Source organism: Peromyscus californicus, unplaced genomic scaffold, assembly GCF_007827085.1.
Source record: "Peromyscus californicus insignis strain IS unplaced genomic scaffold, ASM782708v3 Scaffold_4__1_contigs__length_199733344, whole genome shotgun sequence".
Taxonomy (NCBI): domain Eukaryota; kingdom Metazoa; phylum Chordata; class Mammalia; order Rodentia; family Cricetidae; genus Peromyscus; species Peromyscus californicus.
In genome coordinates, this window is record NW_026294562.1 from 172,369,757 (window position 1) to 172,392,267 (window position 22,511).

The 22,511-nt window shown below is 51.9% G+C and overlaps 3 protein-coding genes across 7 annotated transcripts; 2 read left to right on the plus strand and 1 right to left on the minus strand.

Moving 5' to 3' along the window:
• Window positions 1-557: 557 nt before the first annotated feature.
• Pafah1b3 (platelet activating factor acetylhydrolase 1b catalytic subunit 3) lies at window positions 558-3,701 on the minus strand. Of its 2 annotated transcripts, none has more exons than XM_052763532.1 (6): window positions 3,590-3,701; window positions 3,109-3,203; window positions 2,832-2,921; window positions 2,047-2,163; window positions 1,846-1,968; window positions 558-888 (listed from the first exon to the last, which is right to left on the minus strand). In XM_052763532.1, the coding sequence occupies exons 2-6, from the start codon at window positions 3,184-3,186 to the stop codon at window positions 601-603; spliced, it is 696 nt and encodes a 231-aa protein (XP_052619492.1). In that variant the 5' UTR covers window positions 3,187-3,203; window positions 3,590-3,701; the 3' UTR covers window positions 558-600. The 2 variants fall into 2 exon arrangements, with proteins under 2 accessions (XP_052619492.1, XP_052619493.1); XM_052763533.1 differs by lacking the exon at window positions 3,590-3,701 and adding an exon at window positions 3,312-3,440.
• Window positions 3,702-3,891: 190 nt separating this feature from the next.
• On the plus strand, window positions 3,892-9,844 carry Prr19 (proline rich 19). Of its 3 annotated transcripts, none has more exons than XM_052763531.1 (3): window positions 3,892-6,256; window positions 8,572-9,199; window positions 9,285-9,844. In XM_052763531.1, the coding sequence occupies exons 2-3, from the start codon at window positions 8,578-8,580 to the stop codon at window positions 9,764-9,766; spliced, it is 1,104 nt and encodes a 367-aa protein (XP_052619491.1). In that variant the 5' UTR covers window positions 3,892-6,256; window positions 8,572-8,577; the 3' UTR covers window positions 9,767-9,844. The 3 variants fall into 3 exon arrangements, with proteins under 3 accessions (XP_052619491.1, XP_052619490.1, XP_052619489.1); XM_052763530.1 differs by lacking the exon at window positions 3,892-6,256 and adding an exon at window positions 6,263-6,628 and having other exon boundaries at window positions 8,525-9,199; XM_052763529.1 differs by lacking the exon at window positions 3,892-6,256 and adding an exon at window positions 6,263-6,628.
• A 1,644-nt stretch (window positions 9,845-11,488) lies between these two features.
• Window positions 11,489-22,292, plus strand: Tmem145 (transmembrane protein 145). Of its 2 annotated transcripts, XM_052712676.1 has the most exons (15): window positions 11,532-11,745; window positions 12,699-12,773; window positions 12,886-12,963; window positions 13,054-13,140; window positions 13,220-13,321; window positions 13,423-13,507; window positions 13,606-13,677; window positions 13,968-14,036; window positions 14,363-14,443; window positions 14,529-14,607; window positions 14,741-14,834; window positions 15,403-15,575; window positions 17,127-17,247; window positions 20,785-20,991; window positions 21,483-22,292. In XM_052712676.1, exons 1-15 carry the CDS (start codon window positions 11,626-11,628, stop codon window positions 21,729-21,731), a joined length of 1,692 nt encoding a protein of 563 aa, XP_052568636.1. In that variant the 5' UTR covers window positions 11,532-11,625; the 3' UTR covers window positions 21,732-22,292. The 2 variants fall into 2 exon arrangements, with proteins under 2 accessions (XP_052568635.1, XP_052568636.1); XM_052712675.1 differs by lacking the exon at window positions 21,483-22,292 and having other exon boundaries at window positions 11,489-11,745; window positions 20,785-21,476.
• The last annotated feature ends 219 nt before the right edge of the window (window positions 22,293-22,511 follow it).

The following is a 22,511-nucleotide window of genomic DNA, read 5'->3' on the forward strand; positions in this document are numbered from 1 at the left end:
CAGTCTGGGAACGGTGCCTATGCTGACACCTTGAGCTGTGAGGAAGGCAGTTTACCACTTGGTGGTAGTTACTTCACTCAATCACTGCAAGAGGCAGAGTGTGGGGCCATGGGCTATCCTCAGGGACTGACTCAGTCACCACTGCTGCCAGTGGAGAAGAGTCCACCTAAGACAGACTTAGCCTTCTTGTGCAAAGGTATAAATCCTGGAGGGTGTAGAAGGTCTAAAATGGCATCTGAACTTGGGCCAGACCACCAGAAGTTAGTATCAGCTGGGACAGCTCCCTGAAGGGACAGCTTGGGGGTGGTGATGGTGGGATTTGATGGACACTGATCCAGAGATTTTCTGACCTTGACCCTGACAGTAATGATAGCAAACCAGTTCCACCCAGAACTTCCCCAAGCACACTACTGAAATTCAACTGACTGCCAAGAACCAGAATGCTTTGATGGACTAGTGATCTCTACCTCAGTTACAAATAGAAACACCCCGCCTAACTATGGGGTCAAGGATCTGGCTGATGGTGGTACCCAGACAAGCCTAGCCATAAAGCAAGAAACAAGCAGAAGGAGAATTTAATGTCATGGGAAGGAGAGACGCTCAGGGTGTGGTCTCTGGCAGAGGGACACCTTGGCCCTGGTCTTGAGCCAGGAGACGAAGAAGCAAGGAGTGCAGGGCCCGGCAAACAGGTGTGTACCCCAAGCGGCTCAGATGTAGGTAATCATACATGTCATGGTGGCTTATGGTGCCGTCAGAATGCACAAAGCCAGGGTCTGCATCTAAGAAGTGGGCTCGGGGGTGGCCAGCTAATGCTGCCCGTACCAGCTCGTTTACCTGTCGGTTTTTCTCCCGAAGTGGGTTGGGGTGCTGGCCCCTTGGAAGCAGGCCCTGAGGAGGCACACCAATAGTAAGTTGTCAGATCAGCATTCCTGGACCAAACTGAACTGTCCACCCCCCACTAGGAAATTCTCAGCTATAAAATGTTTAGGGATGTGAAAATAGGAGGGCAGAAGAATAGTTCTGGATACCATGTCCCAGCTCCCAGTCAGTAAGAACCTTCCAGGTGGCAGCCTGTTTCCAGAGATCACTCATAAAAGACATCATGCCAATGGGTCAGTGGCCTCTTTAAGAGGTGGAAATGTCTTAGCTAGAAGTGATGAAGCTTAATTTATTCCAGGAATGACCGACAACTTTTTTGAGTTACCCTACACTCAGCATTCCTTTGGGCAACAGGCTAACTGGTCCCTGAACATATCCTCAATCACAGCCACTCTTTGTTTGAAGACAGGGTCTGTAGTAGCCCTGACTGTCCTCACTGGTAGACAAGGCTAGCCTCTAATTCAGAGATGTCCCTGCCTCTGGAGTACTGGGATTTAAGGCGTGAGCCATCACACCTAGCTCACAGCTACTTTTTTTTTTTTGGAGACAGGATTTCTCTCTGTGTAACTGGCCTCAAACTCACTCTGTAGACCAGGCTGGCCTCGAACTCACTGAGATCTGCCTGCCTCTGCCTTCCAAATGCTGGGACTAAAGTCATGTGCCACCGCTGCCCAGCTCACAGCCACTCTTAAAGAGTATGGAAATCTCCTACCAGACAGACAGCCATTGTGCCAAGTTGTCCAGAAGCGTGCTAAGCATAGCTAGTACTTCTTGGGGGTGGGGGTGTGTCCCACATCATAACCACACTTTTTTTTTTTTTTTTTAAAGACAAGGTCTTGCTGTGTTGCCCAGAATAACCTCAATCTCAATGATCCTCCTGCCTCAGGCCCTAGAGTGCCACAATTACAGGTATTTGCCACTATGACTGGCTGCCACATTTCCTTTCCCACCCTTCCAAGCTCTCACCAGGACAACCACCCGTGCCTGGGGCTGCAGCTTGTTCACAAGTTGTACAATGGCTCTGATGCCACCCGTCACCTGCTCTGCTGTGTGGCTGTGGTTGTTGGTGCCCACCCAGACCACCACGATCTGTGGAAAGAGTGACACAAAGCAACAGTAAGGAGGCAGGCAAAGGGAGTGTTAACTCGCCATCCAAGCCTTGCTCACCTTGGGTCGGATGTGTTCCAGCTCCCCATTCTCCAGCCGCCAGAGTACATGCTGTGTGCTGTCCCCACCAATGCCAAAGTTAAGTGCGTGCAGAGGAGAGAAGAGCTCCCGCCAGATCTGTGGGCAAAGAATGATGTAGGCACTGGCCAACAACCAATGTCAAGGTGATAACTAAATGCCACTATGGATAAGCCTTACTTTATGAACGAAGTCTGGTTAAATCTTACCTTGAACAAACTCCAGTAGGGAAAACTTCATTTCACAGAACCTACTAGTGTCTTGCTTTAACCAAAATCCCACCGAAGGTACACTCATTTTATAAAAATCCTGTCTGCTTGAACCATACAGGGAGCTAACAGCAATACAACTGAATCTCACTGTGAAAAGAGCCACTGTGGCTAAACCTGTCTTAGGGAAAGATTTTGTGACTGGCAGTCTTTGCAGACTACTATTACAATCGACCTTCACTTTCTGTAAAGCTATTACAACTTTGTGTAAATCCAATAGGGGCTGTGCTCTATTTCAAGCAAACAGGAAAGAGCCTCATCTTCGGCCATCTCGAAGGAAAGCCTCAATTTAAGTCTTGAGCTAGACAAACCCAGCCTGACAAACTCAGGGCGCACACTATATTCCTAGCAGACTATTGCATTGACATGCGATTCTTAGATTCCTTCTACCATGGGCATTTCTGTACCCCCTTACTTTGTCTGGCTTGGGTTCTGGGCCCAAAGTGCTAGTGAGGGTATATGCCTGGATGAGGAAGGAGGAAAGGGGCGGACCCTCACCTCACACTGGTGCATTAGCTGGACCAAGGAGTCCCCGATGAAGACAACTTCTGGTTCCTTGTCTTTGCTGTCGGCCACAAATCGATGGTGCTGCAGGGAAACCAGGAAAGAGTCCATGGCACGCATGCTCCAGGCCCCGCCCCACCCTGCTTCCTCACGCTGGACAATCGAAACAGGCTTCCCACCCAGGTGAAGACGAGGACGCCACGAAGCTGGGGTTCTCTAGAAGCACCCGCCCCTACGTCCCTAACCCTGAGGACCGCGTGGGGTCACTCACCAGAGACATCCAGCGCCCGTCGCCCTGCACGTCCTGCACAGGCGTGGGCTTGCTGGCCGGGTTCTCTTCCCCGCTCATCCTCAACACCGCAGCCCCTGCGGAGGAGAGTGGAGTCCGCCCGGGAATGCTCCGCGAGGACGTGGATCCGCCACGCCCACCCCTACCTCCCGGGCCAACACAATGGACCGTCCCGCCGCGCTCACTCGCGCGCAGGGCGAAGGCCAAGCCCGGACGCCGCCTCCTCTCGCAGAATGGAAACCGTCACATAGGAAGGAACCCTCGCTCCGCTCCCCTCCCCTCCCCTCCCCTCCCCCGACGGAGGCCGCGCAATGGGCTGTCGCTTCCCGCTGGGACCCCTCGCGACCACAGCGGCCCAGCGCAGGGGGGAGGGGCAGGCGAGACCACAAAGCACGCGTGGCGGGGGGTGGAGGGGTGGAGAGGGGGAGAGACAACCCGGAGTTGTCGGGGAGGGGTAGCGTACCTGAAAAGCCGACAAGGAGCAGGGACAACCTAGCGCACTTCCTCGGGGGAGGCAATCATTTGCTGCAGGGCCAGAAAACTCCGGAACAGACCACCTACGGGGGGTGTGTGTAACCCATTCACGTGGGAGAGGGAGTGGACGGGCTCATTCTTGGATCCCCGGAGGGGGTGACTCGTAGGCACCGGGAAGGGACGCTCCCATTTCCTACTGGTGTAGGGGAGCTTGAAAGAAAGCCAGCCAAGCTGGGCAGGGGTGGCTCACACCTTTAAGCCCAGCGCTCAGGAGGCAAAGGCCGACTGATCTCTGAATTCGAGTCCAGCCTGGTCTACATAGTGAGTTCCAGGATAGCCAAGGCTACACAGAAAAACCCTTGTCTCAACAAAAACAAAAAAAGGAAAGGAAAGGAAGCTGGAGGTTAGAGGTTTCTAAGGCAGCACCAGAGTGGCTTTGAGGGGGTCTTCCCTACTTAAAGCTCGAGATTTTTGTTTTGTTTTCAGATGAGGTCCCAGACTGGCTTTGAACTCACAGAGATTCACCTACCTCTGCCTCCCGAGTTCTGGGATTAGGTCCAGCTTCAACATTAGGTTTTTAATTGGTATAAAATCTCAAATACATAACTTTATGCCTTCGAGGCACCACAGGACCTACGTGGACAATAGAAGGTGCAGAAAGAGCAGAAATTGGAGATGGCTGCAGGGCCCTGCCCAGGTCCAACCTGGCACCGCTCCTGCGGATCCTCTTGCACATGCGTGGCCTCTGCTCCTCTCTCTAGATAGGAAGTGCCACCACTCACTCCGGTTGGGTCGGTCTGGACTCCAAAACCCATATTCCTAGCCAAGGCCATTTTCAAGCCATGTTCCTTCTGTCCCTGGCTCTAATACCAAAGCTCGATGTTTTGCGGTTTCCCCAGGGTCTTACTCTCTTCCCTGAATGGCCTAGTTGTTTTCTTGCCGCCCCACCTCCAGGTTGGACTTTCGAATCTATCCATTTATTCTGGGTAGTTTGATATTGAAATAGCGAAGAGTTTTATTTATTGTGTGGTACTGGCATAAAGTCATTACTGAACAGGTACAGTGCTTGCCGAAGGAATATTAATTATATTAATAGGTCAGAAGCTGGCTGTTTCCATGTCTGGAGGAGGCAGATTCTGAGGGTTTGGGTTTTTCTTGAACCGGGCTTCTTTTCTATTTGTTTGTTGTTTGGAGGTATGGTGTCCCATGCAGCTGAGGATGACATTAAACTCTCCATCCTGCCACCTCTGCCTTGGTGAATAGGGCTTCTTAAACTTCTTTTCTGCTTGAACCTCCTGTTTTTTGCCTGAGAAAGGTTTTTTTTTTTTTTTTTTTTTTTTTTTGGTTTTCTTAAAGACAGGAGGTCTTACTTCATAGCTTAGACTGACCTGGAACTCACTCTGTAGACCAGGCTGGCCTTGAACTCAGAGTTCTACCTGCCTCTGCCTCCCAAGCGACTTTTTTTTTTTTTTTAGATTTCCAGCACTGTGTTTCTATAAGAGGAGGAAACTTTTTGTTTACAGACAAAACATTGCAGTTCATAGCATATAGTCTTGGAATAGACTCTGAGGCAGGCTCACTGGCATTGCATAGACTGATGGTGTGTATAGTTCAAATGTGTACACTGTATGTTCCCAGCTACAGCTGCCATGAGGTATTTTGTTTTGTTTGTTTTTTGAGACAAGGTCTATGTAGTTAGTCCTGCCTGTCCTGGAACTTGCTATTGTAGACCAGGCTGGCCTTGAACTCACAGAATTCCTCCTTCAGAGTGCTGGGATTAAAGGCTCTCACCCCACAAGTTTTGAGTTGCAAAATGGATAAGCACTGTTAGAAACACCTTAGGTTTATTATGTTTGATTTTGTTGTACTTTCAGAAACCTTTTACTATTGCCAAATTTTTCATGGCCACCCTCCTTTGTTAGGTAACCCACACGAGCCTGTGACCCAGAAAGCGTGTGAGCAAGGTTTGAGAGCCACTAAAGACTAGAGGAGCAGAAAGAAAAGTCATAGATTATTAACATTTTGACAGGGATATACGCTGGCATTTAGTTTGACTTGGAAGTCTGAGGGCCACCCGTGGTGGCGCACCCTGTAATCCCAGCGCCTAAGAAGTAAGGCAGGGGAATAGAGTTCCAGGCTATCCTGAGCTACATACGTAAGGACACTACCTCAAAAGCTAAAAACTAGTCAGCTGAGAGACAAGAGGCCAGCCTGGGCAAATGAGCCAGCTAAACAAAACAACCCTAAAAACTAAAAAACGCCTGAGGGGACACGTGTTGGTCAACAGATAAATTGGAGCAAGTGGGGAATCAAAACTACCAAGCATTCATTCACAAACGTGCTGGTGGTTCAGCCAACCTTTTTACAAACCGCGTGGGGGAAGTCCTACTACCAACCGATTTTACAGATTAGCAAACAGGTGGGAGGTGGTGGCGCACGCCTTTCGTCCCAGCACTCGGGAAGAGGCAGAGGCAGGCAGATCTCTGAGTTCCAGGCCGGCCTCTTCTAGAGTGCGAGTTCCAGGACAGCCAGAGAAACCCTGTCTCGGAAAAAACAAACAACAAACAAAAAGGAAACAGGCTCAAAGCAGTCACGAAGTTTTCTGAAGTCGCACAGCTTGAATGCGCGGGTTGGAGCGTGTCTCCATAGAGCATCGGTGAGCACCGGGCCTAAGCGCCTTCCTTTTGGACCGGTTACGCAGTCCGCCAGTAGCTAAGCCAATCAGCATCGAGTAAGGGGGCGGGCCTAGAGGCCTCGGAGGCAATCCTTAGCCAAGAGGAGGGGGACCAGAGGCAAGGTTGGGCGGGGCTATAACTGTCACTCTTGGTGCCTCGTGCTTCTCTTGGGAAATCTGAGGCGGGGGGCGTGGCCAGGGGCGCGCATGCGTGTGGCGTGCTTGCTGGTTTAACCCGCGCTCCAGGGCCGGAAGAGCGCGAGCCCCTTCGAGGCCTGGGTCTCTACAGGAAAGAAGCCATTGCTCTCCACGGCCACGAGGAGTCCAGGGTGGGGTTCGTTAGGAGAGAAGAGGGTGAGGCGCCCCTCCCCCGCCCTGTCCCCACCAGCCGTCCCCGCCTCGTCGTTCAGCCTCCTGGGCCCTCCTCAACTGTTTGAGTTGCCCCCCTGCCTTAGGCATCCCCTCAGGAGTAGACCCCCCACTTTGAAAGCTCTTGTGAATTATGTCCCGCCCGAAGCAGGCCCTTCGACTTCTCTGGGTGCCCTCACCTCCTGCCTTACGTCTTTCATCTTTTTGAGACGAGGTCTCATGTAGCCCAGGCTGGCCGCAGTCGTAGGAAGTTGAGGATGACCTTGAGCGCCTGGTTGTCCTGCCTCCACTTTCACCACCATTGCGAGCTCCTCTTTCCTGCCCTCCCTTACTGTTTCCACTTCCTGTGTCTTGTGTACCTTGCCGAACCGTGGACATCCTCTCTGTCCCAAATCTCATTCTAGTCCGTCAAGTTCCTCAGTTGCTCATGATCTTGTTGTTCCCAACTTCCATTGGTTTGTGGTGTTCTTTTTGAGACACTATCTGGCTGTGTAGTCTTAGCTGGCTTCAAACACATGTTGCAAGGGGGATGAATATATCAGGTAGCATCCTACTTGGTCCATCATTCATGCATTCATTCACTCACTCATTTTGTTCTTTCGTTTGTTGGCTTGTTTTTCGAGACTAGGTTTCTCTGTGAAGCCCTGGCTGTCCTGGAACTTGCTCTGTAGACCAGGCTGGCCTCGAACTCACAGAGATCTGCTTGCCTCTGCTTCCCAAGTGCTGGGGTGAAAGGCTTGTGCAAACACCACCCGGCTTATTTATTTTTAACATTTTTTTTTTTTTTTTTTTGGTTTTTCCAGACAGGGTTTCTCTGTGTAGCTTTGTGCCTTTTCCTGGAACTCACTTGGTAGCCCAGGCTGGCCTCGAACTCACAGAGATCCGCCTGGCTCTGCCTCCCGAGTGCTGGGATTAAAGGCGTGCGCCACCACCGCCCGGCTTATTTTTAACATTTAATATTATATACACACACACACACACACACAGGTGGTACTGGCCACTGAGTATAGGAACCTAGGTTCATGCAGTTGTTAAGCAGGTGCTCTATTACTGAATTGTATCCCAGCTTTTATTTTTTCAGTGCTCAGGGTTTCATGTGTGCAAGCTCAGACTTTTTTTCTTGTAAAATTTATTTTAAATTTGTGTGTGTGTGTGTGTCTATGTGGGAGTATGGGGAATGTGATTGCAGATGCCTACAATAGCCGGAAGAAGACATCAGATGCCCTGGAGCTAGAGTTAGGCTGTAGGGCTCATCTGAGATGGGTGCTGGGAACTGAGCTTGGTCCTTTGAAAAAGCATTGAATGCTCTTAACTGCTGAGCCAGCTCTTTAATCCCCTAAAACACAGGCTTTTTAAAATTTTTTATTTTTAGACAGGGCCTGTTACTTAGGTTGGTTTTGAATTCACTCTGTAGTCCAGGTAGGCCTTAAACTTCTGATTCTTCTGCTTCACCCTTCTTGTACAGATGAGATTAGAGGCTTGCACAACCAGGCCTGGCCATCATCTTTTTTTTTTTTTTTTTTTTGGTTTTTCGAGACAGGGTTTCTCTGTGTAGCTTTGCGCCTCTCCTGGAACTCACTTGGTAGCCCAGGCTGACCTCGAACTCACAGAGATCCGCCTGGCTCTGCCTCCCGAGTGCTGGGATTAAAGGCGTGCGCCACCACCGCCCAGCTGGCCATCATCTTTTAACTGTTTTTTCCATGTTCTTATTCCCTGTTATTTTGTCCCCATTTCCTGATCTCTTTTCCTATTAACTATCACTACCTGGACCTCATTTTTTACTCCTGTGGCCCGGCCTTTTCCAGTGGCTCTCTGTCACTTCTTTTTCTCATCTCTTTAAATAGTATTCTTTCTTTGCCCTGACCATCTTTTCCCACTTAGCTACTGTCCCTGATTTATCTGCATCTGATGACCACCATGCCTTCTAGGCCATCATGGACCCTCGGGGACCAGTCTCTCAGCCTTTCCAGCAGCTTGAGAAATCTGGTCGTATCCGGCGTCGCAAAACTAGGAGGGAGCGAAACAAGGCCCTGGTGAGTGGCTATCGTCCATTGGCCCGTCAGGATCCTCTCGTGTCCAGTCGGGATCCATCTGTAATCCTCCAGGATCCTGTGGCGTCTGCAGCCCCCAAGCTTGTTGTCATAACTCAAGGCAGATTGAGCCGGGAGCACCGGGGTCTCTTCAACCATGAAGTGAAATCCCTGGATGTGGCCCGGCTGCTTAACAGTGGCTCCTTGGAACCATGTACCCCCCCACTACCCACAAAGTCCTCCTGCAGCCCAAGCAGAGTCCAAGAACCAGCCTTAGAGTCAAGAGGCAAGGAGAACCAGGTACCGGGAGGTGTAGACTCAAACCCACCAAGTTCCCCAGAGCTCCCTGTGTTGGGACGACTGCTGGAGGAGCTGCAGTGCCAACTGATTCTGCCACAAGCCTTTCCCACGAGGGACCTAGTGCAGGAGTCCAGAGATGCCATCCTCAGAACCTTACAGGGCTGCCATGGCTGTGTGCCTGATCTTGCCCTGGTGCTCCGAGGTTGCCAGTCACCCTTGTTGCTTGGTGAGTCCACTTCCTATCCCCATCCTTCCCTTTCACTTCTCTGCTGTGGTTCAACTGATCTCCATGCTTCTTTCTTCTGTGCCAGAGACGAAGCCTAGGGTGCCTGAGAGACGGAGGAAGACACCTTCTGGTATGGATGTTTCTGAGCATGCTCCAAGGGAAGAGAGGCAAAGGACTCAACAGGGGACAAAGGGGATTAACTTTGCCGTGCCTCATACTTGCAGCAGCAACCCTTCACACAAGGTCAGCCTGGTGCCACCTGTAGATCACCAGCTGCCAATCTTGCCCTCAGTATCTTCACCATCTGGGGTAGCATGTGGTCCCCCAACAGCTTTTGATATGCTGAAAAGCATCTGGCTCATAGCCACACCACCCCAGCCCCAGCCCCGGGATGTCTGCCCACCTCAACCCCTACCTCAGCCACCATCACCCTTGTTGCCCCGAACATGTAGCAATAAGGACTTGGACTGGAGCCCCGACCCTCCTGCCCCACTGCTCAGCCTCTCCTGGGTGGTGACTCAGAGAAGTCCAGAGTCTTGGTCCTTCCCCCCAATGAAACTATACTGAGGAGACTATGGGTAGGGCTGGGGGCAGGCATCCCACACTCCGAGTCACCTCAATAAAACACCGTCTTGGTCCTCTTGATTTTCAGTGAGTGGCTGTCTCAGGAAAGCAGCTTTTTAGTTTTGTTTATTTTATTTTATTTTTTTGTTTTGTTTTATTTTATTTTTTTGGGGGGGGGTTGTTTTTGTTTTCTGAGACAGGGTTTCTCTATGTAACCCCGGCTGTCCTGGAACTCACTCTGTAGACCAGGCTGGCCTCAACTCAGAGATCCCTCTGTCTCTGCCTCTGGAGTGAAAGCAGCTTTCTTTAGGTCTGAATTCTAAGGCCAAGATGGAGAAGTATATGACTTGTTACCTTGCTGGAGCCTGAGGGACCAGCAAGCCTCTCAGTGCTTGGGATGGTGGAGACAAGAGGGCTAAGAGTTCACAGTTATCCTTTGTTTGAGCCAGCCTGGACTATGAATCCAATGAACCCCAACAAAGCAAAACAACTCTCCCCTCTAGTACACACAGTAAATTAATAATTATCCCAAGTCACATGGTAAAGACCTCACACAAAGTTTTCCCATGCATTTCCTGCCCCCCCCCCCCGCCCCCGTGTGTGTGTGTGTGTGTGTGTGTGTGTTTTGAAATAGTCTCCCTCTGGTAGCCCTGGCTGACCTGAAACTTGGTATGTAGACCAGACTGGCTTAGAATTTGGGGCACTCTACCTCCGTTTCTCAAGTGCTGGGATTAATTGCTTGTACCGTATCTCACTCCAGGAATGGTATTTATTTGCCACTTTGGGAATGTAATTTAGGACCATGCACATGCTAGGCAAGCACACTACCACTGAGCTACATCCACAGCCAGAAAGCTTTTTGTTTGTGGCTCTTTGTTTTTAAACAGATTCTCACTATGTGGCCCTGGCTGGCCTGGAGTTCAATGCATAGACAAGTCTGGCCTTGAACTCACAGAGAACTGCCTGTCTCTGCCTCCCAAGTCCAGGGGTTAAAGGTGTGCACCACCACCACCCGGCCAGAAAGCTTTTTAAATGGCATTTTGAGCAGCAGTGAATTTTCTGCAGTGGAGGGTGAAGGATGAAACTAGGAATGTTGGAGTCTGAGAAGAAAAATCAAGTTGGACTCTGACGCTGGAAGGCCTTCCCAGGGCTCTCAGTTGCCCCCATGGAAAATGATAGGATTAATAGCAGCTTGGGAGGGAGGAGGAAGCTACACTGGGGTCTTGGCCTAGGTTTTCTGGTGGGGAAATGGCAAAGCCAAGATTTTCACCCTGGCAGCTGGTATGCTAGCTCCTAGATATCTCACACTGCTGTCTCGGGGCAGCTGGGGTTCACACCGTAGGGGTTGGGCAGGCAACCATGGTGGTTTTGTTAGAGTGCTTTACCATGTGTGTGACCCAGAACAATGTCTCACTCTCTATGTGTCTATGGGCACTTGACAGGGTTTGTGGACTCTAGGGAATGGGTAATAATAGAATAATTTGGGATCTAAATTGGGTGGGAGTGGTCAGGGCAGAGTTCACTTTTCTGGGTTGTGGGCATCCTGAAGTCTGCAGTCCGGAGGATGCCCTGCTTGTGGGGATGTGAGTTCAGTTTAGGACACACACATCTTGAGGTATCTTGGAGACTCCTATAGAAGAGAACCAGAGCTGGGGCGAGGTGACAAGAGAATGGGAAACGGTGTTCTTTCTCGGGTGGGAAAGGTAGAAGACAGTTTGGGTTCGTCCCGGAGGTGGGCGCGGAGACCGCTGAGTCCGGCGGCCCCTTTAATCGGGGGCGCGCGTTGGCCAGCCCGCGCGCTCTCGTCACCGGGCCGGAGCAGGAGCGGGAGCCGAAGCCGAGCCGAGGCCAGAGCGGGAGGAATGGAGTCCTCGCGCGCGCCCGCGCTGCGCCGCTTGCTGCCGCCGCTGCTGCTCCTGCTGCTGCCACTGTCCCCCCGCGCCCGGGCCAAGTACGTGCGGGGCAACCTCAGCTCCAAGGAGGTGAGCGCATCGGGCCATCCCCTAGCGTTCCCGGCCGGGGGACCCAAGAGGGGAGGATACCGCCCCGCCCCCTGCGCCCCTCCCGGGCCGGGGCCTGGGTGGTGGGGGACTGGGTTAGGGCGGAGGCTGCGGGCTGGGGGTTGCATTGTGGTTGTCGAGGTCAGGCTGGGTGGGGAAGGGTCGGTTGGGAGTCGGAGTTACTGGGAGCATAGCTGCACCGTGGTGGTGCTGTGGTGCTGAAGGGACAGCACCCCTCACTCCACCAAGTGGAGGTCGCTTGGCCTGCTCAGGACCAGCAGGGAAGGTTCAGAAGATTCCTCAGGATGACATGGTCTGTGGGACCACCTGAGAGAAAGAGAGAGAGAGAGAGAGAGAGAGAGAGAGAGAGAGAGAGAGAGAGAGAGAGAGAGAGAGAGAGAGAGAGAGAGAGAGAGAGAGAGAGAGAGAGACAGAGACAGAGAGAGACAGAGAGAGAGAGACAGAGAGAGAGAGACAGAGAGACAGAGAGACAGAGAGAGAGAGACAGAGACAGAGAGAGAGAGAGAGACAGAGACAGAGAGAGACAGAGAGAGACAGAGAGAGACAGAGAGAGAGACAGAGAGAGAGGCAGAGACACAGAGACAGAGAGAAACTGGGGGAATGCCGCTGAGAAAGAGTCCAGGACATATGGCGGCAGGAATGTGGACCTGGCTATCTGTGGTCTTTTTCAGTGTGTCTGGAAGATGGGGAGGAGGAGGGAAGGAAACTTGAGGGACATCTGAGAAGGAAAACCAGGGAGGCAGGAATTCGGACACACAGCAAATGGATCTAGAAAGAATTCTGGAGGTGACTTAGCCACCTTGTGGTATTTGGGAAGCCAAATAGCCCTGGGTAGAGAAGGAGAGTTGAGGGTCTCTGGGTGGGGTCGAGCTGAGTTCTTGAAGAACTCAGATCTCACTGGGTCATTTTGCCAGGACTGGGTGTTCCTGACAAGATTTTGTTTCCTCTCCGATTATGGCCGACTGGACTTCCGATTCCGATACCCGGAGGTGAGTCTCCCTAGCCACACTCCTGAGGCTAGACACTACCTTGGCCCTCCAAGGCAAAAGCTGTCCAGTTTCCCGTAAACACCCCCAAACCACCAAATCTCTGGGTCTCCAGGCCAGGTGCTGTCAGAACATCCTCCTTTATTTCGACGACCCCTCCCAGTGGCCAGCTGTGTACAAGGCAAGGGACAAGGTGAGGGCTGTGAGGAGTGTGTGGGGCCTGTGTGGAGGGGCAGAAAGCCACAGCCACTCAGAGGGTGACCATGTCCCTGCCCTGCCCTAGGACTGCTTGGCCAAGGAGTCTGTGATCAGGCCGGAGAACAACCAGGTCATCAACCTCACCACTCAGTATGCCTGGTCAGGCTGTCAGGTTCGAGGGGCACACAGGGGCTACCGGTGGGGGCTGGTGGCACCAAGGACAAGGCTTCAGCCTCCTGCCTCCTCCCCAGGTGGTGTCAGAGGAGGGAACTCGCTACATGAGCTGCTCCAGTGGTCGCAGCTTCCGCTCTGTGCGTGAAAGATGGTGGTACATTGCACTCAGCAAGTGTGGGGTAAGGAGTTGGGGCAGCACCTGGCTTTTTCTCCTCTTTCCCTTCCTATTGACCTCCCCTACCTGCCCGGAGCCCTTCTTAGGCCTCTCCACTCCCCACAGGGAGATGGGCTGCAGCTGGAGTATGAGATGGTCCTTACCAATGGCAAGTCCTTCTGGACACGGCACTTCTCAGCTGATGAATTTGGTGAGCAGATATTGGAGGAACAGGCCAGAATGGAAGCCAGGCGTGGGTAGAGATGCCCGCTCAGAAAGCCTTCTCCTACCCTTCCCATTGACTCCTAGGGATCCTGGAGACGGATGTGACCTTTCTCCTCATCTTCACCCTCATCTTCATCCTCTCTTGTTACTTTGGATGTGAGTACAATGTATGTGGTGGAAGGGTTAAGAGAAGTGGGAGAAGCTGGGCGGTGGTGGTGCACGCTTTTAATCCCAGTACTCGGGAGGCAGAGGCAGGCGGATCTCGGTGAGTTCGTGGCCAGCCTGGGTTACAAAGCAAGTTCCAGGATGGCTAGGGCTACACAGAGAAACCTTGTCTCAAAAAAAAAGAAAGAAAGAAAAGAAAAAAGAAAAATAGAAGCAGGAGAGAATTTATAGGGAAATACCCCTCCCCCACTTGTGTACAGCTTTTCCCGTTTCCTTCTTAGATTTGCTGAAAGGCCGACAGTTACTCCATACAACTTATAAAATGTTCATGGCTGCAGCAGGAGTGGAGGGTGAGGTTTGGAAGTATTCCAGATTTTGGGTTCTCTGAGAAGACAGCCTGGGGAGGAGGGCATGGACTCCTGGGTCTGAGGGAGGAGGAGGTCCATCTGCACTCTTGGGTCTGAGGAAAGTGATGCTGTCGTCTGGCCTGATGGGTTTGAGGGAGGAGAGGCTGGGGCCAAGGCCTCCGCAGTTTCCTAGCAGGGCTCAGTAACACAGATTCTGGACTTCCGATGGGGCGGGCAGAGGGTCTGACATTGGATCATTGTGCTCGAGGATGGTGAGATCCCAGAGCTGCTTTTTGTCTTTTCTTTTCTCGGTCTCTCATCTCTCCCAGTCCTAAGCCTCCTGTTCTTCTGCATCTACTGGGGCCAGTACGCCACAGATGGTGTTGGCAATGGGAGCCTGAAGGTCTTGGGTGAGAATAGACTGGAGCCGAGGGAGGACAGAGGTCTGCGCCCTCTCTGAGCCTATGCCTGAGCCATCTTCCCTTCCCTTCCCAGCCAAGCTGCTCTTCTCCTCCAGCTTCCTCATCTTCCTGCTCACACTCATCCTTCTGGGGAAGGGATTCACGGTGACACGGTGCCCGGGCAGGGATCGCTCAATGGGTGGCTGGGCTGGGGAGCAGGGCAGGGAGGCAGAGGTGGGGTGTGTGGTGCTCCCTCCTCCCTGACAGCATCCACCCTGCTGTCTCCCCTCACGGGCTGCTTGCCAGAGGCCGCATCAGCCACTCGGGCTCCGTGAAGTTGTCCGTGTACATGACCCTGTACACTCTCACCCACGTGGTGCTGCTCATCTACGAGGCGGAAGTGAGTGTCCAAGGCTCCTGCCAGCCCCTCTCCTTCCTACCCTGTCTGCTGCCCCTCCCACAGAGCATCCACTCTCCCACTCTGAGTTTCTGCCTTCCCATCTGTCTTTCAGTGACTCCTCCCTCTTCCCCATTTCTGATTAGCTTTCCTCCTCCTTGTCTCTCACTGTCTATCACTGTTAAGCTCCATGTCCAAGAGTCAGAGACCTAGTTCTATTTAAGCTCCCCCACTTCCTAGCTGGTCACTCCCACCCCTACTAAGGGCTTGTTTCCTCCTGTGAAAAGTTACGGGGATCTTAGCCACCTTCAAGGCTCTTTAGAGGCTCTATGTCACCTGTGTGGGGTGACAGTAGGGCGTCCTTCATTGTGTCACTGTGGATGGAATAAGTCACACATGGTATGAGTTACAGCTGTAGGCTCCTTATGTATCTCTGTAGAATTCTAGCCCCATCCCTAGCTGTCCCGATACTTCTGGCTTGGCCCTTATCTCTGTCCCTGTCCCTGGTGCCCAGGTATAGGATCCAGGCTCAGAGGCCAGGGCTATGACAAACCCTGTCTTGTGGGTCCAGTTCTTTGATCCAGGCCAGGTACTGTACACATATGAATCTCCGGCTGGTTATGGGCTCATCGGGCTGCAGGTGGCAGCCTACGTGTGGTTCTGCTATGCTGTTCTGGTGTCCCTTCGTCACTTTCCTGAGAAGCAGCCCTTTTATGTGCCCTTCTTTGCTGCCTATACTCTCTGGTGAGACATGGTGGGGGCCCTCAATCTGCCTCTTCCCACAACCTAGAGCATTATTAGAAAGGAAAACGGGATTTCAAGAGAAGTGGTTGGAGCTGGGCAGTAGTGGCACACACCCTTAGTCCTAGCATTTGGGAGGCAGAGGCAGGTGAATCTCTGAGTTTGAGGCCAGCCTGGGCTACAGAGCAAGTTCCAGAACAGCCAAGGCTACACAGAGAAATCTTGTCAAAAAAAAAAAAAAAAAAAAAAAAAGGAAAAAAGACAAGTAGTTGTTACCTAGAAGCTCTTACTTCCTAAGTAAGATATAGAAAAAAGTTACTCTCCCAAATCTCCCAAAGTAAAATGGTGAGAAAGTTTAAAAAAAAAAAAAAAGTCAAGTTGAGTGGTGATTGCAGCACGTCTTTAGTCCCAGTACTGGGGGTGGAGGGGAGGGCAGAGGCAGGCAGGTCTCTGTGAGTTCGAGGCCAGCTGGTCTACAGAGTGAGTTCCTGGATAGCCAAGGCTACACAGAGAAGCCCTGTCTCAGAAAACCAAACCAAACAAACAAACAAACAAACAAACAAAAAACGTGGAAAAATCTCAGCAGTTTAGAGTGCTCAATGCTTTTCCAGAGATTCAAGTCGGTTCCCAGCACCCACACAGGGCTATTCACGATGACCTATAACTCCAACTCCAGATCCTATGCCATCTGAAGGCATCTGCGTATATGTGGCACACAAATGTACACACACACACACACACACACACACACACACACACACACACACACAGAGTGATAAATAAAATCTTTAAAATAAAACTCCAAAGCCGGGCGGTGGTGGCACACGCCTTTAATCCCAGCACTCGGGAGGCAGAGGCAGGCGGATCTCTGTGAGTTCAAGGCCAGCCTGGGCTACAGAGTAGGTTCCAGGAAAGGTGCAAAGCTACACAGAGAAACCCTGTCTCGAAAAAACCAAAATAAATAAAACTCCAAGCCCAAAAAACAAAAACAAGCAAACAAAAAACCCAACCAACCAAACAACAGCGAAAAAAACAAACAAACAAACCCCCAAACGAACAAAACCCCTCAGTTACTATTATCCAACAATGTTAATGTAAAGTAGGCAGATTCCAAGCCAGACCGCCTGGGTTCAGACCCCAGCTTTGAAGCGTGCAAGATGTAAGACGTCAGACAAGGCCTTTGCTTTCTCTTCTGCTGTTGGAATTGGAAACCATGCTTGTTTCCTGGACTCAGTGTGAGAATTAAATGGGTTCATATATGTAAAATGCTTAGAAATACACAGTTAAGTCCTTAATTGTTACTGTCATTCATTAATTCAGCCACGGGATATCTATGGATGTCCTATCAGACGCCAGGGTTGGGGTGGTGTGGAGCTGAGTTAAATTCAGCCTAGACTTTGCCCACTGGAATTTCAACATCTGGCTTTCAAAGGCTACCCTGGCCATTCTCCATTTTGGGATCTGCTTGGGGCCTGTGAGTGATGGCAGGGGAGGTGGGGACATGGGATAGAGTGGAGAGCAGAGGTAGCTATCTATTCTAAACCTCCCCTGCAGGTTCTTTGCTGTTCCTGTCATGGCCCTGATCGCCAATTTTGGGATCCCAAAGTGGGCCCGAGAGAAGATCGTCAATGGCATCCAGCTGGGGATCCACTTGTATGCCCACGGCGTGTTTCTGGTGAGAACGGCGATCCAAGTGGGGTGGGAACTGGAGGCTGAAGGATGTGTGTGGCCTGAATGACCTGTCCTGTTTAGTGCTCTTGACTCATCACTCCATTATTTTTATTTTTGAGATGGGCTTGCTCTGCGGTCCAGTCTGACTTGCAGCTAGTGATATCCTGCCTCTGATTCTTGTGTGCTGGGATTACAGGCCTGTGACACCACAATTGGTCCCATCTCCCTAGCATTTATTCCTTAGTTATTAGAAGGCACTGTCTGCTTGCTGGGTATACTACCATGTCTCCCAGAGCCCTGCCTTCTCTGCGCTTGTCTCCTGGCTTCTTCACACACACCCTCTTTTTTTGCACCCCCCCCCATTTTCCATTTTTGACTCTGTGTCCCAGGCTTTAACATTTCTGTTTGCACCATCACTATCCGCCCAAAGCCCTTGGTCTCTTCCCCCACTCTCTCTCCCTTCCCCATTCACCCAGCTAGAGTCGACAGGCTGGGGCTCTTGGGAGCCTAGATTTGAACAGTGTTTACACCAGACCTAAGCATGAGGACGATCTTCGCCGTACCCGTTAGTTAGGTTTTTTTTTCGAGGCAGGGTTCCTGAAACTTGCTCTGTAGATCAGGCTGGCCTCGAACTCACAGAGATCCACCTGCCTCTGCCTCCCAAGTGCTGGGATTAAAGCTGTGCACCACCACCGCCTGACTCGTTTTTAGTTGTTATTTGTCCTGGTTCACATCCTATCTCCTTTTTTTATTCTTTTCTTTTTTTAAAAGATTTATTTACTTATTATGTATACAGCATGTATGCCTGCAGGCCAGAAGAGGGAGCCAGGTCTCATCACAGATGGTTGTGAGCCACCATGTGGGTGCTGGGAATTGAACTCAGGACCTCTGGAAGAACAGTCAGTGTTCTTAACCTCTGAGCCATCTCTCCAGCCCCCCATCTCCTTTTCTTGGTGACAGTCCTCATATTCACTTCTTTATTAGTAGTGTGTGTGTGTGTGTGTGTGTGTGTGTGTGTGTGTGTGTGTGTGGTTTTTTGAATCAGATGCTCGCTCACTGGCTGACCTGGAACTTGCTTTATAGACTAGGCTGGTCTCGAACTCACAGAGATTTGCCTGTCTCTGCCTACTAGTGTTGGGATCAAAGGTGTTTGCCACCACATCTGGTTGGAGATTTGTTTATTTATCTATTTTCTGGTTTTTCGAGACAGGGTTTCTCTGTGTAGTTTTGGTGCCTGTCTTGGATCTCACTCTGTAGACCAGGCTGGTCTCAAGCTCACAGAGATCAGCCTGCCTCCCAAGTGCTGGGATTAAAGGTGTGAGCCACCACCGCCTGGTCAGGAGATTTATTTTTTAAGACTGTCTCACTGTCGTTCAGGCTGGCCCCAAGTTTGCCATGATTCTCCTGCCTTGGTCTTTTGAGTATTGAACTTGGGTTCCACATATGCATCACCGTACCTGGCTCACAGTATTAATACATGCACCCATCAACTATGCCCTGTCTCCAAACAGTCTGCTTCTTCTTTCTTTTCTCTATTTTCTTTCCTTTCTTTCCCCATTCCTCTCCCCCAGTCCCTATCCCCCCCCCTTTTTTTTTTGAGACAGGGTTTCTCTGTGTAGCTTTGCGCCTTTCCTGGAACTCGCTTTGGAGACCAGGCTGGCCTCGAACTCACAGAGATCCGCCTGGCTCTGCCTCCTGAGTGCTGGGATTAAAGGCATGCGCCACCACCGCCCGGCGCCCTATCCCCTTTTTGAGACAGAATCTTGCTACATAGCCCTGACTGCCCTTGACATCACAACAATCCTCCTGTCTTGGCCTTCTGAGTTCTGTGATTAAAGGCCTTTGCCAGTACACCAGGCTCTAGCCTGATTCTCGATAGAAATATCCATATGGATTTTTTTTTTGTCTTTCTTGTTCAATTGCCAGACAGCCCAGGAGTCACTCTATGTACTATACAGAAGGTAGGAGCTGAGCCCTGAAAAAGGAGATGAGTTGCCAGGGTTTCATGGCTTTTGGGAGCAGAATGTGCACTCTGAATCCCGTTCAACTCTGGCAGATAGATCTCACGTGGGGGATAGTGCACAAACAGAAACAGGTATTGTTAAATTTGGTGTGATAGCACATGCCTGTAATCTCAGAACTTGGGAGGCAGAGGCAGGAGGATCAGGAGTTCAAGGTCACCCTCCCACAGAAATATAGCAGAAAAAATTAAATAGAAAAATATAATTTTTGAGGTTAGCCTGAGCTATATGAGACCTTGTCTCAAAAGAAAACAAAAAACAAAACAAACAAACAGGTACCCTTAAATGCTCTAGGTTTAACCCTGGGGACCTACAATCTACAACACACTCAGCTCCCAGGGAAGGGTCAGGTCTGCCATCCTTCACCTCACTCACTTTCCTTGGGTGGTGTATCTTGAAGCTGAGCAGGAAGCCAGAAAAGGATAGAAAGAGAAGAAACACTGAGAACCCACATGCAGAAGGTCTGCACCAGTGGTTTTCATTTCCACCCTCTCGTATTTCCAGATAGGCACTGTAATCTTGGTGGCTGGTGAGGCTCAGGTTGTTTAATCAACATGCCCCAGATCCCACACTTAGCGAGCCAAGAGTAGTGATGCTGGCTCTGAACTCGGGCTGCCCACTGCTCTCCATCCAGCACAGCCTCAGTGTGGACTACGTCAGCGGGAGAGACAGATCTAGAAACATTACCAGTAGTCTGGAAAAATCCACCCAGTATTGAGAGCTGGGCAATGCTCTAGATTCATCTTGGGATTTAACAGGGAATAGAAAAGTCAAGTTCTGAGCTAACTGTGGTGGTAAATGCTTAAAATTGAAACACATGGTGGCCTAGGTAGGAGGATGCTACATAGACTGTCATTAATTTCTGCCTGTGTGGAGCTGACATTCTAAACAGCCCATTAACTGAGGTTTAATTGAACTTTCTGTGTTTATGGACATATTCTGAGGTTGGGCATGGTGCTGAACATCTATAATCCAACATTAGAAGGTGGGGGAGATCAGGAGTTTGGGAGGGGCTCAGGAGTTCAAGGTCAGCCTTAGCTACATAGCAAGTCTCAGGCCAGCCAGGACTACATGAGACCCTCTCTAAAACAAAACAAAACAACCAAAAGAATGGTAAAAAAAAAAAAAAAAATTTGTTTTCTAATCTTTAATCTGTGCTCTCCGATAAGGTGCCTAGTGAGCACTTAAATTAGGTAAGGTAGTGTAAAGGAGAAACAACTTAAATTTTGATTCAATTTAAGCCATATGTGGCTAGTGGCTATCGTATTGGACAGCACAGGACACTGTCCTTAACCCATCAGTTAGGACCTACTAGTCAGGATTATGATGGAGGAAACACTGAGCAAAGTAATTAGAGGTGCGTTCGTTGACGGGAAAGGTCAGAATGCAAGGAGACACCCCACTCCTGGTGTCTAAGGTTCTGGAGGAATGTAGAGAAGTCAAGTGGAGGGCGATCATCTAAGTCTCTGAACTTTATGTGGCCTGGACACCGCTTCTCTAACCTGTCTTCTTTCTTTCAGATCATGACTCGCCCATCCGCAGCTAACAAGAACTTCCCATACCACGTGCGAACTTCGCAGATCGCCTCTGCTGGGGTCCCCGGACCCGGAGGGAGCCAATCCGCAGATAAGGCATTCCCGCAGCACGTCTATGGAAACGTGACGTTCATCAGCGACTCGGTGCCCAACTTCACGGAGCTCTTCTCCATCCCCCCGCCCACCTCCTCTGTAAGCTCCGCAGCCCCAGCGCCAGAGGAGCTGCTGGCGCCGCCCCTGGAGTACCTGACCCCGCTCCCCGCCCCGCCGCCGCCCCCTGCGCCCTGGCGCCTGAGCCCACCCCTGGCCTTCCGTACTCCCCGCGCCCCAACGCCCCGACTTGACCGTCCCCCGGCGCCTGCACCCACCCTGCCCGACTGGGTCCTGGCGCTATTGCGCACGCCCCCAAGGACGCCCCGCGCCGTGCCCCCGCCGCCCGCCTTCGGAGGCTGGTCCCCATCTCCCCTACCGCCGCCAGAGTTTGCCCCGCGCACCCCGACGCCACCCCTTGAGTACCTGGCCCCGCTGCCCAGGCGCCCAGCCACCCACTCCTTCCCTGACTGACACGTGCGTCCATACTTGGGGTGGTAGGAGTCCTCTAGGGGGAGGGGGACGGGCCTTCGGGGCCGCATTTGCTCCCCCGAGGGTCCCAGACGGCCTCTGACCCTGACCCCCCATCCCAGGCCGGGAAGCAGGTGGAGGAGACAGCGGTGGCGGCGGCAGCGGCCCCGAGGGGCCGCGTGGTGACCATGGCCGAGCTGGGCGCAGCCTCCCCGCCCCCTCCTGCTCGGTACCCCAAGGCGGTCGACTCGGGCTGGGATGGCCCGACGCCGTCCTACCAGCCGCTCGTACCCCAGACGGCTGCGCCGCACACCGGCTTCACCGAATACTTCAGCATGCACACGGCCGGGGGCCCTGCACCCCCGGTCTGAGCATCCCTGCCCCGCCTCTGCCCCACGGGCGGTGCACCGGACCCGGCTGGGCTCCGGAACCCCCTCTCTTTCCCGGCCCAAGGGCTCGGCCATGCCAGGCATTCCCCCCACCCCGCCCCTCTCACCCCGCACCCAGGTAGGGTGCGCTGCGTCCCGCCCCTTTCCCTCTTGTGCCAAACGGTCCCGCGGGAGCCGCTCTCCGCGTCCCCTCCCTCAGCCCCTGCCCCGAACGGCTCCGGAATCTGGACTCCCGCTGTTCCGTGATCTCCGCCCCCCTGACCCCCTCCGAGACCTCTGACCCTGCTGGACTCCGGAACACCCGTGACGACCGCCTGGACCCTGCCCGTGACTCTCCAGGACCCTGCGACCCACGAGCCACTCTTCGGGGACGGATATTGTGAAGTTGGTCTCTACTTTGAAACCCTCTCTGGGGTTTGTGACCTCGGACCCGTGCTTTGTCCGTCCCTATCTGCATGTCAGGGGCCTTCCCATGGTCCCTGGCAGAAAGACGTTTTCTCTTCTTGCCAAAATAAAGAGGATTCGTTGAGTTTTTATCTATAACATGGCTTCTTTTCCATCTTAAATTAAAAAAAAAAAGACATGAGTGTTTTTTCCTGCATGTATGTCAGTGTACTATCTGCGCACCTTGTGCAGGAGGCCAGATCATTCTAGTAGAAAAATCTACTGGATCCCCTAGTAGATTGTTGTGAGCCACCATGTGGGTGCTGAGAATGGAACCCAGGTCCTCTGCAAGAGCAACAAGTGTTCTAAACCACTGAG